Source organism: Nansenia antarctica, assembly GCF_963989245.1.
Source record: "Nansenia antarctica genome assembly, chromosome: 1".
NCBI classification, from domain to species: Eukaryota; Metazoa; Chordata; class Actinopteri; order Argentiniformes; family Microstomatidae; genus Nansenia; species Nansenia antarctica.
The window spans coordinates 97,490,262-97,505,332 of record NC_137674.1 but is presented as its reverse complement, the minus strand read 5'-3'; the positions used below and the strand labels follow the sequence as shown (position 1 = coordinate 97,505,332).

The following is a 15,071-nucleotide window of genomic DNA, read 5'->3' as shown; positions in this document are numbered from 1 at the left end:
CTACCCCAGAGAGGGTCGCTAGTCACTGCAGCTGTCACACATTGAATACAAATAGCCTAAGAACTGAAAAGCCTATTTTTCTGAATGACACACCAAATTAAGCTATTATCTCCTCAGAAAGTCAAGTCTTTGAATAGCTCATCATTTAATCATTTGTCAAGTTTTTTAATCGTGGAAATTGGTTACTTGGCACCCCCCCCCCCCCCCCCCCCCCCCCCCTTAATAAAAAATTGAGAAAAATATTAAGTTTTATTTGGCGGAAAGGAATGGAACATTTTACTGTATTGCTGAATTGTTCCATGTGTTTTGTTTCAGTACGAGGAAGTAGAAATTGTTGATAATTTAACTATTGTTGATAGTGTAACTATCACACACCCTAACCTTTGCACCATAGTTTTAGCCTCCAACTCCCAAACGAGATCCTGTATGTAGCCTATGCCATTCAATCATGACTTCATTTATATGGCATACAAAACAAAGGTCACTAGCACTGTGGAACATCCATAAAACCATAAAACACATTGTGTAACACATAACTACACTGAAGTAGCAAACAACAATGAGGGCAAATGAAGGCAATCTTGATATTGAAGCTTCTCCAAAGGACCAACGTGAGTGAGTGAGTGAGGGAGTGAGTGAGTGAGGGAGTGAGTGAGTGAGGGAGTGAGTGAATGAATGAGTAATTGAATAAGAGTGAATGGCTGAGTGCAGCCTGACATGTGAGAAGTAGCATCCGTGTGTCTGTGTCTGTATGTGTGTGTGTGTGTGTGTGTGTGTGTGTGTGTGTGTGTGTGTGTGTGTGACACCAGAGGAGGCTGGGTGGAAGTAGAATTCGAAGCTACAGGCTCATTGTAATGCATGCAACAGAATGAGGAATGGTATCAAACACAATTTCTACCTCCACCAGCCGCCTCCACTGTGTGACACAGATCCTGGGGACATGAGAGGAGTAGACTGGTGCTGTGCTGGGTGCAGGGGGACCTCTGCCCGCTGGACGGCTGCCTTGGGCTGTATCAGGTTTTAGACTTAGCCCAGGCTCCTGTTTCACAAGGCAGGGGCATTTGAATATGCTGAAGGCCGCCTCTGTACCCAAGCTGCGTGGGGTAGGGGGGGGGGGGGGGGGGGGGGAGGTGAACGAGTTTCCTCTCGTCAGCAGAGTGGAGCAAGGGGGACGCGCATGTTAATTGGTGATTTGATTAGCGTTTTAATATTGCAGCTGAGCTCGATAGAGGCAGGCTCAGGCTGGCCCCGTGATACAGAGAGTCAATGGGGGCAATGGCCGTCTGTCTGGGCAAAACATTATCAGCAACCAACAACACCAGCTGAGAGAGAGAGAGAGAGGAAACTACATTTTGGGAGAAGGGGAAAAATATGCTCTTATTTACAGTTCTTAACAGTTCTTAACTGTTCGGAAAAAAAGGTTCTGTTTGCATTTCAGAGTGGTGTTTTGGCCACCTTCTTGGTCTCGATTGGTTATTGTTGTGATGGTTTGTGTTGTTGTTTTTTCCAGCCAGTCTTCTGCAGTGGAACACAGAGGAACTGTAGGGAGACACCTGAGTCAAACTGTGGCCTCGGCAGGGAGTCGATGCAATCTGAGAGGGGTGGTGACATCATCAACTGGTCTGGCTGCGGAGAGAGAGAAGGCGGAGAACAACACCAGGCTCAGGTACAGGACAGGACCGGGGGGGGGGTTAGGCTGTCTACTGGTTTTGTCTGAGTGACTAAAGCAGGTTTTCTCTCTCTATCTCTCTCTCTCTCTCTCTCTCTCTCTGTCTCTCTCTCTCTCTCTCTCTCTCTCTCTCTCTCTCTCTCTCACCTAAACACCTGCTGGGAATTCAGAAACATCGAGTAGTCGGTGGGAGAGAGGGGTGAGAGAAAAGCACTAAGGGAGATTAGTTGGGGGACATAAAGAAAGAGAGAGAGAGAGATAAGAAAATACTGGGGCTAGAAGAAATAAGTGAAGGAGGTATAATGATGTAATGTCTAGAAGCAGCAGCTTAGCTTTGGAGGTGAGGTGTACTTGATGTGCACAATGATGAAACTGAACCTCCTCTCTCTCTCTCTCTCTCTCTCTCTCTCTCTCTCTCTCTCTCTCTCTCTCTCTCTCTCTCTCTCTCTCAGTGCAGACAGAAAGCATCCTGGGTCCCATGTTGGCAGAGGACACGGTGACAGTGACAGTGACTCGGCCCATTGTCCCCTCACAGTGGTCCCGAGGCCCCTGACTGGCCTGTGACTGGAGCAGAGACACCATCAGGCTGAATAAAGAACCATTCAGCCTCTCTTTCTCTCTCTCCCTCCCCTGCCCTCCACAGACAGCACTACCCGGAGCAAGCACAGAACAGCCCCATCCCCAGAAGCCAACCGCCAACCGCCTCCCGGGCCCCCATGGCGCTTGGCACGGATGCCCACCACACAGACAGATGGTGCTCACCCTGACCCCTCTCCTCGCCCGCGGGGACAGCGCAGCCCAGAGAGGCCGGACGGGAAGAGGAAGAGGTGGGAACACTGTCGCCAGGGCAACTCAGACTCCAACATCCTCCCCGAGGGCCTAAGATAAACACATTTCACACAGCAGGACCCCTTCCAAAGGCATGGCTACTTTGTGCCTGTAAGACTTCCCCCCTCAGTTGGGGCTGTTTTAGTTGAGTGTTAGATTAAAGTGCTGATGGACCGGTCCAGGACCCTGGCACAAGTTTGCTGAAACCCGCAGAAACTTCATCCTACTGGGCCCTGCTGCTCGCTCCCTCTCTCTCGCTCTCTCTCTCTCATCTCTCTCTCTCTCTCTCATCTGTCTCGGCTGGCCTTTCAGGTGTGTATGAATTATTAAAAGGACAGCGATTGCTCCGCTGCCAGGCTCGGCGGCGGGGGAGCTCTAAAGACCTTGTAACACCTCCGCCGATTGGAGGATAGGTGTGCTAGGTCAGAGGTCAAACTCCACTGCAGTGCGGAGGTCACGGCGGTCTCATCCATTACACTGCACTATCTAACCTGCGCCTCCGCATCTGACTGGCTCTCATCTCCCCGCCAGGTGCCAAGTAAAAACAACCACCGAGAAAAAAACGCTGCTACTTTTCATTTTTACTGGATATTATTTTTCCTCTTTGAACCGAGCCGAATTTGATTACTACGACGTGATAAGCATATAATACAGCATTCCCTGTTTTAAAACGCTCGGCACATCAACATGACAAGAGAGACTAATGGCTGGTGAAATGAATTCGGGAGGGCAAGATAACGGAGGGGGAAAATACAGAGTCCCTAAGAGCAGAGCAGGTAATTGTAGAAGAGAATAGATGGGATTTTTTAAAAAGCACAAACTCCGACAACCAACCATCGACCTTCAGGCTGAGAAACTCAGGAAACAAGGAGATCTCCGACTCATTTAGATTTATTGATTTGGAAGCCTTCTGATTGTCTCTGGGATTTGTTCATCTAAAGAGGATATTTGCATAACAGATTATGTTGCCCTGCTCATAACCATCAGCCTCACTGGAGGGAAGCCATTATCTTGTACCTGAAGAAGAGCTGCTTCCGGAAAGGATCAACGCTGATGCTGATGGTGAAGGTACTAATGAGGCCTGTGCAATCTGTTATAGATATGGATATAGATATGATGGAGAGGTCATTTCTGTGATAAGGGTGAAGGCAGTGTGGCTTATGCTGCCTTGTGGTTCAGGGTTGTGCGTGTGTGTGTGTGTATGTGCCTGCCTGCCTGCCTGCGTGCCTGCCTGTGTGCTTGCATATGTGTGCGCGCATGTGTGTGAGAGAGAGAAAGAGAGACAGAAGGGGAGATTGAGAGAATGTCACAGAGATTGAGAGAATGTCAAAGAGCGAGATGGTGAAAGAAAGAAGACTGTGTTTGTGTCTATCGATGTGTGACAGGTCGACAGTGTGTGTCACACTTATTGTTTTTGTCTGCTCTAGCTCATATGCCACCTCAATTACTGCTTCTATTTCTGTGTGCTACCTTCCCCTCAGTGACATCAGGTCCAAACCTGCTGGGCTTTAATTAGTGAACCAACAACACACACACTCACACACACACACACACTCTCTCTCTCTCTCTCTCTCTCTCTCTCTCTCTCTCTCTCTCTCTCTCTCTCTCCCCCTCTCTCTCTCTCTCTCTCTCTCTCTCTCTCTGAACATCCCCACACACACACACACACACACACACACACACATCACAGGTACGAAATGAAACCATCGCGAGCAGCAGCAGCATGTGTCCAGTGAACACAATATAGTCAGTGTAATTAAATAGCCCTTCATTTCACACCTTCTGTCCGTGTCTTGTCATAATATCCCTGTGTGATGAGTGCTGCTCTCCCTGGCCACGGTGGTGCTCCGAACGGGTGTGTGTTTGTGTGTACACGGCGGGGCCCACGAGGACAGTTGTAATTCCTGTCAGAGTGCCTGCCTCGCGCTCCGCGCTGCTGACTTTGATAGTAAAGGCGCTGACAGGCTTTTAAAGAGAAGCTGTCTGCGTCGTAACCTTGAGGGTCGCCGGGACTACAGGGACGGCCCATTGATAAAGGGATTAATACTTGAGCCCTGTGGCAAGAAGAGGGGGGAGCGCTGCGCAACGCTATCTTCACAACATCACCTCTGAGGGGAGAACAGAGGAGGACGCACACACGTACGCACAGAGGACGAGGGAAGGGGTTAGCAGCACACTCAGGACCGCTGAGTGTAAACCTACTGTCACATGAGAAGATGAGAGGCCACGATTAATGAGCTTGTGTGTGTGTGTGTGTGTGTGTGTGTGTGTGTGTGTGTGTGTGTGTGAGAGAGAGAGAGAGAGAATGAGAGAGAGAGGGAGAGAGAAAAAGAGAAAGAAAGAGAGGAGTGTATGTGTGGGCATTGTTAATTCGATTAGCAGCTGACACTGGTCCCATCCAAACGCCTCGCTACACATTAGCATAGTGAAAATTAAGGATTTCCAGGTTGCTACTTCAGCAGTGCTTCAATTAGGTTAGATATGCTGTGGAGATCCTGCCGTGTGTGTGTGTGGGTTGAGGGTTGGGACATTGTTTGCAGCTGATACTGGTGGTTTCCTCCAAATGCCTCGGTACATATTAGCATAGTGTAATGGTGTTCCAGTGTTTCAGTCAGATTAGATATACTGTAAAGATTGAAGATGCTGCAATATGTGTGTGTGTGTGTGTGTGTGTGTGCGTGTGTGTGTGTGTATAACTTATTTTCCATTTTATCTCCTCTCCCCCAGGTATCCAGCTTTATTAAGTAACACCGAGGTGGCAGTGGATCCAGTGAGGAGGATCTGTGATCGTCTGACCTGGTCTGTGTGGTCGTCTGCGGCTTTTCTGTGATCGCCTGAACCGACCCCCCGTGTGATCCAGTGACTCCTGGTCTCCCCCTGAGTGTTGCGTCGGCGGTGAGCGTGGCCGTCAGGCTGGGACGAGGAGGAGGATGCCGGAGCTGGAGGACTTCCCCCCCCTGCGGGGCCAGCCCAGCCCTGACCCGGCCCAGATCCAGCGCAGCGTTCTGGAGGAGCAGGTGGAGCTCTGGTGGTTCCGTGACCCGGGGAAGTCCCTCCTGTGCTACACAGTGGCCGTGCTGCTCATCCTGGGCTGCGGCCTGGGCGGCGTGGGCCTCCTCTCCACCACCACCAGCCTGTCCAGCGAGTGGCGTCTGGGCGCCGGCACCGCCCTCTGCCTGCTGGCGCTGGGCGTGCTGCTCAAACAGCTGCTGAGCTCCGCCGTGCAGGACATGAACTGCGTGCGCAGCCGGAGGCGCATCGACATGCTGAAGAGCGGGGGGCTGTTGGACCTCCTGGTGGTCCTGATCACGGGGCTCTGTCTGCTGGTGGTGGGGGCGGTGCTGCTGAAGCTGGCGCTGGTGAACCACATGCCCAAGCCGGGCCAGGCCCTCAACGACATGTACATCAGCGGGGTGGTGATGCTGGCCGGAGGGGGGGTGGCCGTGGTGGGGGTGGGGGTGTTCGCGGGGGTGTCGGTCCTGCTGGAGAGGACGAGGCCTGGACAGAGGCTGAGGGACAGGGCCGTGGGGGTGTTCACTATCTCAGGACAGATGGACCACCAGGCCAGGAGAGAGACCACCTCCAGTCTGGCCAACCTCATCTGAAAGCGGATTGCACACTGACCCACAACACAGACCCACACATCCCAACGTTCCCAAAGTTGACCGTTGGGTTTAGAATGTTTACAAGCGGGTCAAACACGCGGTCAACTGCGCACTGACCGACAGAGGAAGAAACCCAACACAATGACCTAATAGACGTCTGAAATTTGAAATGTTGAAATTAGCCACTTTGAAATGTTCAATTTGTCAAACATTTCAGTGTGGTCCCAAAGCAACACAGTATTATTATTTTAATTGTGCTGCTGCCGTGCATTGCTCTTTGTAGGTCCATGAAATCTCCTATGGGACAGAGAGCCGAGTTTCATCAAATCCTGTGTCTCGGATATGAAGCCCGTGGACAGCACTTTATATATGAAATGAAGCCCTACCACGACTTAATGATCTGGAATAAAGAGAACAACATCACAGACACTGAGCCCAGTATGAAGCCTGAGATACACGGTGTGGTCCTAATGTTCCATCCACGACAGCTGTAGGGGGGACGGATCTGCTCAGAACAGCCTGGTATGAGAGAAACTAGACCATAGATACCAGTTCTATGAACTAGACCATACTGTATCACCAAATCATGTACTGTATTGTACTGTAACTGAGTGTCCATTTGCTCACACATTACAGTTGTTTCTGCATTACCAAACTAAATGAAAGTGATCCAAACTAAATGGAAATTATCCTCCGATGTTCAGATCTGTCCCGTCTCACCACACTCCTCCTTGATTGGTACCCTCGCTTTGCTCTGTCACTCAATGTCAGAATTGCCTTGCAGTTTTAAGAATCTGAGTAAAAGGTCCAGCATTGTTGTCACAGTTAAAAGACAGGGCTGTGTGTGTGTGTGTGTGTGTGTGTGTGTGCGTGTGTGTGTGTGCGGTTCTCACACCCCCTTATCGGGTTGTGCATATGCGCCCACAATGGGGTCACAGAGTCGGCCATTGTTGTATGGTGACGGACAGCCGGGGGCGGTGGGACAATGGGCAACGCTGTGGTTGGTTGGAGCTGGCATCAGCCAGCACGGCCTACCCTTACCACCCGCTGACACTTACTCACACATACTGTATACGCAGGATACACGCACGCACACGCACACACACACAACCAGGAGTGACTGTGCCAGTAGTGTGTAAACCCTCATTCAGGAGGGACTGCTTTCTGAGCTGCTGTCTCTGTCTGTGCTGGACATGAAGTCCACGAGATGCCAAGTACTCTGTGTGTGTGTGTGTGTGTGTGTGTGTGTGTGTGCATGAAGGAGAACGAGACACAGAGAGGTGGGAGAGAGACCAGGGGAATAGAGAGCGAGAGAGACGATGGAGAGAGAGAGAGAGAGAGAGAGAGAGAGAGAGAGAGAGAGAGAGAGAGAGAGAGAGAGAGAAAGAGGCAAAAACAGTAGTATATAAAAGAGAGACAAGCCCAACCGTGAACAGATTCAGTCTGCCTTGTTGGCTGTAAGCAGGTCTTGCCTATCCCACTCTCGTTGAATGCCACATGCACACGCACCTGACCGACTGACAGATTAAAATACCCATTTACAAAGATAAGGTACAAAGTCATTTATTCTCTAAATAGCTCCCTTTTGTCTCCCATTGATAAGAAGTGGTTAATAAATTACACAACCCATTGAAAAAAACCACACAAATGAATAATTCTGAACACACTTGAAATGACAATCAGACAGTAAAGTAGGCAAGCAGTCCTGTTCCACATTCCTATTCTACATGGAATAGGTGTTTGGGAATCCATATACACAACAAACGCTGCATGGGTAAGAACCTCCCCAACGACTGAATTCCACTGGCAGTGACCAGGGTTGATGGGAGGGGTGGTGCCACGCATGCACAAGAAGACGGAACCTTTTAGCCATAATCGACACCTGCAGGAGAAAGGCTGGCTGTTTGGTGGAGGACGGGACACACAGAAATAAAACACTGATCACACATTGACAATCACATTGTACACTTGTATCTTTAAGTAGTTGATGGAAAACATTTGATAGAAATCAAATTCCTGGACTGTTAAAAAAAGTGTGAGAGAGAGAAATGCTTCAGTCGATTCCTCCTTGGTGCCAGTTGAGTGCAAACACAAGGACAAGGTTGCTGTGGTTACAGAGCTACAGGACTGTGACCATGGAGAACACTAATCTTCTATTCTCTATGACAACACTATTGTGTTACATGGTGACTGACAATGTTATTCCTTATGAATCATTGATCAAGTCATCTTGGTGTTTATTTCATGGAGTGGGGGATTAGGCTTACAGCTCTTACAGGAATGAGATCACAGGGAGTGATAGTACCCATACTCATATCATTTTTATATTACACTGTAAACAAAGCCTCAGGTTTCAATGTTCACAGACTTTCAACTATGATAATCTCTCGTCTACCCTGAATCCTTCTTATACATACTAACTTAAAAAAATCATGCTAACATACAAAAACAATTTAACAGTGATTAATACCCAAACCCCCCTAACCCTACATTCAATATTCTATGTTGCTAAAAACATTTCCTCAAGGTACCATGAAACAGAAGGTCACAGGTGACACGACGGTCATGTTCTGAAGGAAGCACAATCTGAGAGGCCCCGTGGCTCCGGAGAGCCAAATGTCCACCTGTTTCCACTTTGAGAGTGTTGAAAGTTGGAGCCAAAATGTCCACCTGCTCCCCTTTTGAGAGTGTTGGGAGGTTTGAGCCAAAATGTCCGCCTGTTCCCCCCGTTGAGAAAGTATTGGAAGTTAGCAGTGCTGCTCCCCTCTCCTTGTCCTCTGCTGTCCCTCTCTGCCAGGGAGCCAAGGAGAGACGGAGCGAGGGAAGAGAGGGAGGAGAGGAAGGAGGAGACGTCCCTCCGTCTGGCAGCAGGCGTGCCCTTAGTTTGTCCGAAGTTGATAATCTGCCAAAAGTAGAGATGTTACAGCAATAAATTAGCACCGTTCTAGCCCATCATCAACCCTCCCCTTCATCATGGCAATCGCTTTACAACAACCAAATTAGTGATCATTAGCCCACAGCTGGGTGCAGGGTTACTGGGATCACACTGGGTTGCTCTTGCTCCAGTAGTTATTCTTTAAAATGACAGTTAGTTAGCTTAAGTTTTCTTTGCCGGAATAACATGAGACTCCCTCTGTGTGAATCTGACTTTCACATTCATGACTCGTCGAGGTCAATGGGGAAAATATTTTGCCGAACATTCAGTTATGCTCATGCATCTCCATTCTCCATGCATATCTATTTATGAATAAGTGAACACTGCCAATGAAAGGGATCTGGGTGCGGTACGGTTTGTTCGTTCGTTCGTTCGTTCGTTCTCTCTCTCTCTCTCTCACTCTCTCTCTCTCTCTCATATAGAGCATACAGAAAGACGATAGTCACCTTGGCATTCACACAGCCACACACAGAGAAACCTAATGGCTCTGTGAGGCCTCATTCAAATCCCTTATGCCCCCCTGCATCCAACCCAGAGAGATGAATGGATGCGATTGGTGAGTTCACTGCTGGGGCATTACGGAGGGTGAGTAGCCCTGAGAGAGACGACTGCTGTGGATCAGGTGACAGAGGTGGCTGCTGGGAGGATCAGGTGAGAGAGTGCAACTGAGGAAAAGATTGAATGGTCTCACCTCCACTCTGTGTGATGTAGCGCACCCATGGCAACGCGTGGTAGCCGCTCTTCTCAATGATCTTAAGGTAGCGCACCTGGGGAGGGAGGAAAGGCAAGGGGACCATTACAAACAGTGTAATCACACACACACACACACACACACATAAACAAACAAACATACACAATTGTGAGTCAGCTGCTTGCATACATTATTCAATGGAAGTCACACGTCTGCATTTTGGTGTTTGTTTATAGTGACAATCTTTTTGGCGTAACATTGGGGGCTTACCTGGATGCCAGACACTGTGAAATAGGGGATCTCAAAGTTGACAGTGATTGGCCTCTTCCCTTCCAGTTCCTCATTCTCCACACTAGGCAGCCCAAAGTGGGCCCTCATCATGTACTCTTTACCTCCCTACACAAACATACACACACACACACACACACACACACACACACACACACACACACAAATTACATTACTCCTGGAAGACCTGTTTGAGACTGTTGTATTAGTTGAAGTCTATTGTCATATCTGGTTTTTGTCAACTCCCATGATTTATCAAAAGTCCTAAAAAAAACAGTTTTTTATCAAAGAATATATAGGTTGTGTGCTCTCATGTCCTAGTTAAACCTTCCTCGTACACGTGTGTGTGTGTGTGTGTGTGGCTCTGTTCTCTCTCCGAAGCAGGAAGTACAGTATGTGTGGTTTGCAGCAGCAGAGTACAGAGTGCCATGCTGAACACACTGGCGATGGGGATGAGTGAAGTCTCCTTATCAGTCTTTATCAAAGTGAAGCATTCGTCCATTTCAATTTCCCTTAGCTCTTATCAGCCATTACGTGCCAAAGCGTCTCTTTGCTAATCTGGTGACTGTGATAAAAAAATAATATAAAAAAATAAATAAAAAAGATATCTACACAGGAAAGTGTTATTTCCTGGGAGAACGCATTTACGGGTTGACAGGGAGGCAGTTTTGGAGTAAGAACTGTATCTTCACCCATTTACCATGCATTTATACACATTAAACACAGCCACGATACAGTATCTAATATGATGGCATCAGAATTGTACGGCTACATTGTATATTACCCTGCAATAGTGGGGAGAGGGGGGTTGAATGAACAGCAAGGGAGGCTGGTGGAGGTAGAAATCGGAGGACTGGGCTCATTGCACTGGCGGACTCAGGGGGGGGCGACCGCCCCTCCTGGTGCCCCCACGGTTGAAAAACGTCTCTCTTAAGTGCCCTTTAGAGTGGCAAAAATGCCCTTTTGAGTGGCAAAAATGCCCTTTTGAGTGGCGAAAATTAGAGGATGTGCCCTATTGGGGGGGCACCTCCAATGGTCTAAATTGGACCAAGTGCCCCCACAGTTCAAAAACGTCGCACTAAAGTGCCCTTTTGAGTGGCAAAAATGCCCTTTTGAGTGGCAAAATTAGAGGATGTGCCCTATTGGCTGCCCTTCCAATGGTCTAAACTTGACCATGTGCACTGATGGGGTCCCATGTTGTGCAGTAGGTGCCCTTTTTTTCTTTTCGCCCCTGCCCTTCAAACAGCCTGAGTCCGCCACTGGCTCATTGTAATGCCATTGGAATGGTATCAGAACACGTGTGTTAGCCTGGGGGTGTAATACTCACAGGGAAGGACTTGATGTTCCACTGCACCACGTTCTTCTCCGGAAGCCACTTGGCAGTGCCCGTGCTCGTCTTGAATTTGGGTGAGTCGACATCACTGGGCACCGGCACCAGAATACTCACATTGTTGGCAGTGGAGCGGCACTTGAACTGACTCTTGGCCTGGTGGGAGGTCAAAGGTGGCAGGGTTCACCAGCAGGGACATTGCAGTGATAGAGAGAAGAGGGGGGGGCGGGCGTCATTTTAGGTGGCGCACCCTGCTACTACAACCATCCCCACCACCGAAATCGTCGACACTACAGAATCTGAGAAGGGCTAAAGGATATAGAGCTCCAACCCCCCCAAAAGCTATTTTCTATCCTCATCACGATGGTAATAGCACAAGGTAGGAGGGGGGGGAAAGAAAATGGTTTTCGCATCAACATGGAAGGTTGACAGTGAAAGGCAGCCCCGTTGTTTACCTTAACCTTGATCTCTACTCGACTGTGGGAGAACTTCTCGATCACACTCTCGATCCATATGAGGGGCTTCACCTGTCAGGGGGGAGAGGAGGGACAGAAGGTCAGATTGGCATGGGGTGGAGGAGTGAGTGTGTGTGTGTGTGTGTGTGTGTGTGTGTGTGTTTGTACATGCCTGTATGTGTGTCTGTGTGTGTGTGTGTGTGTGTGTGTGTGTGTGTGTGTGTGTGCGTGTGTGTGCAGACCGTGGTGTTGAGGCGGTAAGACATGAGCTCCGACTCTCCGTCGGGCGGTATGAAGGAGATGGTGCGGTCGTTCTCGAAGCGGGACAGACGCACACACTGATGGAACTTGACATCCTCGAGTTCCACCGCTTTGCTCTTCTCTCCTGACAGACAGGAAGACAGGGTTAGTGAAACACTCCTCCTCACTCATCTAACACACACATGCGCGCGCGCACACACACACACACACACACACACACACACACACACGATATGTATGCATCGCAACCTGTCAAAAACAGACCTGACACCCATTACATCGTGTTCATGAATTAAGTACTTTATAAGCGTTGAATCCATCATAGCTGCCTGGGAACATTTAAAGGAAGAACACGCACTTCAGCGGCAGGTTGGGAACCAATGTCATGGCAAGGTGGATGTGTACTCTGGTGAAAAAGGCCTTAATGTTCTCTTTTCACCAAGTAAATGGGGAAAGCTCAGCTGTTAAAAGCGGTTAGAATGACTCTGGGCCTTTGGGCATTCACTTAAATCCCACACAGGGAACTAAACCCAGTCACTCCTCTTCCGATTGGAACCCTGTCCAAATCAAGGTCTTTTCTTTTGTGCGTGTGTGTGTGTATGTGTGTGTGTGTGTATGAAATTTCTATGAAAAGCACCTCCCTTTGAGAGAGAGAGAGAGAGAGAGAGAGAGAGAGAGAGAGAGAGAGAGAGAGAGAGAGAGAAAGATATGAGAGAGAGCTGGAACACAGAGGCTAGTCTTTGGAGAGCAGACAGCCCACATCCCAGTGGTGATGCTCTTTGGAGCGCAATTCATCAGCGGAGGTGTTAAACCCCCCGTTGCATCATCAACGTGTGACCATTTAAAGGTCAACCAGGAGGTACAGTCCTTTATCTCTGGACCTTAGGGGGGTGGAGGGACAGACAGGTACCCAGAGGAGGCAGGAATTAGGTTGTCCATGTCTGTCTATTTATTTTCTCTATTATATGTATCTATTCTTGTCTTTTTTTTTCTTCTTACTATCCTCCTTTTTCTGTATTTTATAATGCTATATGTAAAGCACGTTGAATTGCCCCTGTTGTATGAAATGTGCTCTACAAATAAACTTGCCTTGCCTTGTCCCCTGTCATTCATTCACATGAGGCAACTGTCAACTCACCAAAAAATATGACGGTATTTTGGAGCGGACTTTCAAAGGTAAATGTTTCAAAGTCTATTTCAAAACTCTTTAGGCTCAATTGTTTTGGTATTTTCTTTTTGATGTCTCACCCGGGACGCAAACACAGGCTTGTTGTAGTGTATGGAATGGAATACGGAATGGCATCAAACAGTTTTTGTTTTTTTGCATTCCGTTCAATGCATTACAATGAGCCCGTCCTCCGATTTCTACCTCCACCAGCCTTCACGGATGTCTCATATCAGCATGATTTCCTCATACACAAATTCCACTGACTCTTCCTGATGTAGTAACAGTTAAAGGCTGTGACCAGCAGAGGGCACTATTTAACCCACTTTCTTTGTCTGTTTACATGTGTTGCAAGCTGTTGCAAAATGATGACTCCACTTGAAAAGATACTTATCATTAATTCAAGACATGAATACATGGTTAAGAGCAGCAGAATGTTTTTTAACAATCCTTGTATTTATCTAAATATTATTTGTCTGATTCCCCCTCCTCTCCTCCAGAAAACACACCCCCCCCCCCACCCCAGCATCTCAAAGCTGTGGGCTGCATACACATACATGTGAACAGACAGAGGACATCTTTCATCTGCCTCCAGTAGCCTGGGGGGGGGGATTAACACTGAGGCTAGACCGAGGAGGAGTAGTAATCCACCAGACACTACAGACTCAGAGACAGCAAGCCAATGAGAGTGAGGGGGGAGACAGGGGAGGCAGGGGAGACAGGGGAGACGGGGGACTTAGGTGGAAAGGATTGGGAGGAGAGTGAGAGGTTGAGGGGTTTCTGAGACGGGGATGAGTGAGGGGGGGCATGTGTGTGTGTGTGTGTGTGTGTGTGTGTGTGTGTGTGTGTGTGTTGGTGTGCACGCACGCATGCATTTGTGACACTCTGTTTCCACTGTAGGTGTTTCTACTCACTGCCTGTGATCTGGAAAAGCACTTTGTCGTTGAGGCCCAGCCGGAGCTCAGGCATGCCAGACAGGCACACTTTGAGCTTGATGCTGCCCACGATCTCACTGCGCAGGACACTCCCACTGGCAGCCACCTACACACACACACACACACACACACACACACACACACACACACACTTAGAGGGAGTCTAGAGACGTTATGGATAAGGAGGGGCGTTCGAGGGAGATGAAGGGAGGAGCTACAGACTATCAGTAAACATGTCCTCCACAAATTATGTAGTAGCATCCTTGGGCCAATCAGTATCATTTTGTAAATGCCGGAGTTTCGTCCAAATTGTCCCAGTGGTGTCTGAGACATCACTTGTGACAGGCGAACAGACGGAGACAGGTTGTATTTTTTTTTTATTGTCATTCATCTGACATTCATCGTGTGTAACCTACGGTATGACCAAATTAACGGACAGGGAGACCGATCCACAGTCCCCTCCCCGATTTCATCTTGGGGGGGACAAACAGGGAAGTCAGTCAGGCCAGGGAGGTTCTCTATCTGGGTGAATAGTAATGTGTCATCCCAAGGCTACCAGACCTGCTCCTTCCTCTAACCAGACGGTTAGGAGCTGGAGCACAGCCTCTGCCTCTCAGCCTGAGACCCCAGCAGAGGTCACCTCCTCCTGGGCCGGTGACATGACGTCGGGCCCCTGAGGTGGGGGTGTGACGCTCCTGCTGCCGTGTTAACCAACAGAGACCGAGCGATTGTTGTAAGAAAGGAAATCTGAAAAGGTTTCCTCACGTTTTCAATTGAGGGAAGTTGGGAACTGGCGTCTAGAAGCTTCTGCTCTAATGAAGAAGCACTAATGGTTCTTACTGTATGACCCGGCTCCTCCAGTCAGTTGGTCCTCAATAACTATAGGATATGGTTATATTTATTAGAACT

The 15,071-nt window shown here is 48.7% G+C and overlaps 2 protein-coding genes across 2 annotated transcripts in view; one reads left to right on the top strand and one right to left on the bottom strand.

Moving 5' to 3' along the window:
- Positions 1-5,427: 5,427 nt before the first annotated feature.
- tmem125a (transmembrane protein 125a) lies at positions 5,428-6,102 on the top strand (the record flags this gene model as incomplete). Its single annotated transcript, XM_080535681.1, has 1 exon — positions 5,428-6,102. One exon carries the CDS (start codon positions 5,428-5,430, stop codon positions 6,100-6,102), a length of 675 nt encoding a protein of 224 aa, XP_080391807.1.
- A 2,879-nt stretch (positions 6,103-8,981) lies between these two features.
- ap1m3 (adaptor related protein complex 1 subunit mu 3) overlaps positions 8,982-15,071 on the bottom strand; it is a gene marked incomplete at its 3' end in the record, with an annotated part of 15,389 nt that continues 9,299 nt past the window's right edge. The window contains exons 6-12 of the mRNA XM_080534373.1: positions 14,142-14,268; positions 12,044-12,186; positions 11,802-11,873; positions 11,344-11,502; positions 9,999-10,124; positions 9,729-9,804; positions 8,982-9,004 (exon numbers count right to left, since the gene is read on the bottom strand). Of these exons, the coding sequence (XP_080390499.1) occupies positions 8,982-9,004; positions 9,729-9,804; positions 9,999-10,124; positions 11,344-11,502; positions 11,802-11,873; positions 12,044-12,186; positions 14,142-14,268 (726 nt within the window). The remainder of the gene's footprint in view (positions 9,005-9,728; positions 9,805-9,998; positions 10,125-11,343; positions 11,503-11,801; positions 11,874-12,043; positions 12,187-14,141; positions 14,269-15,071) is intronic.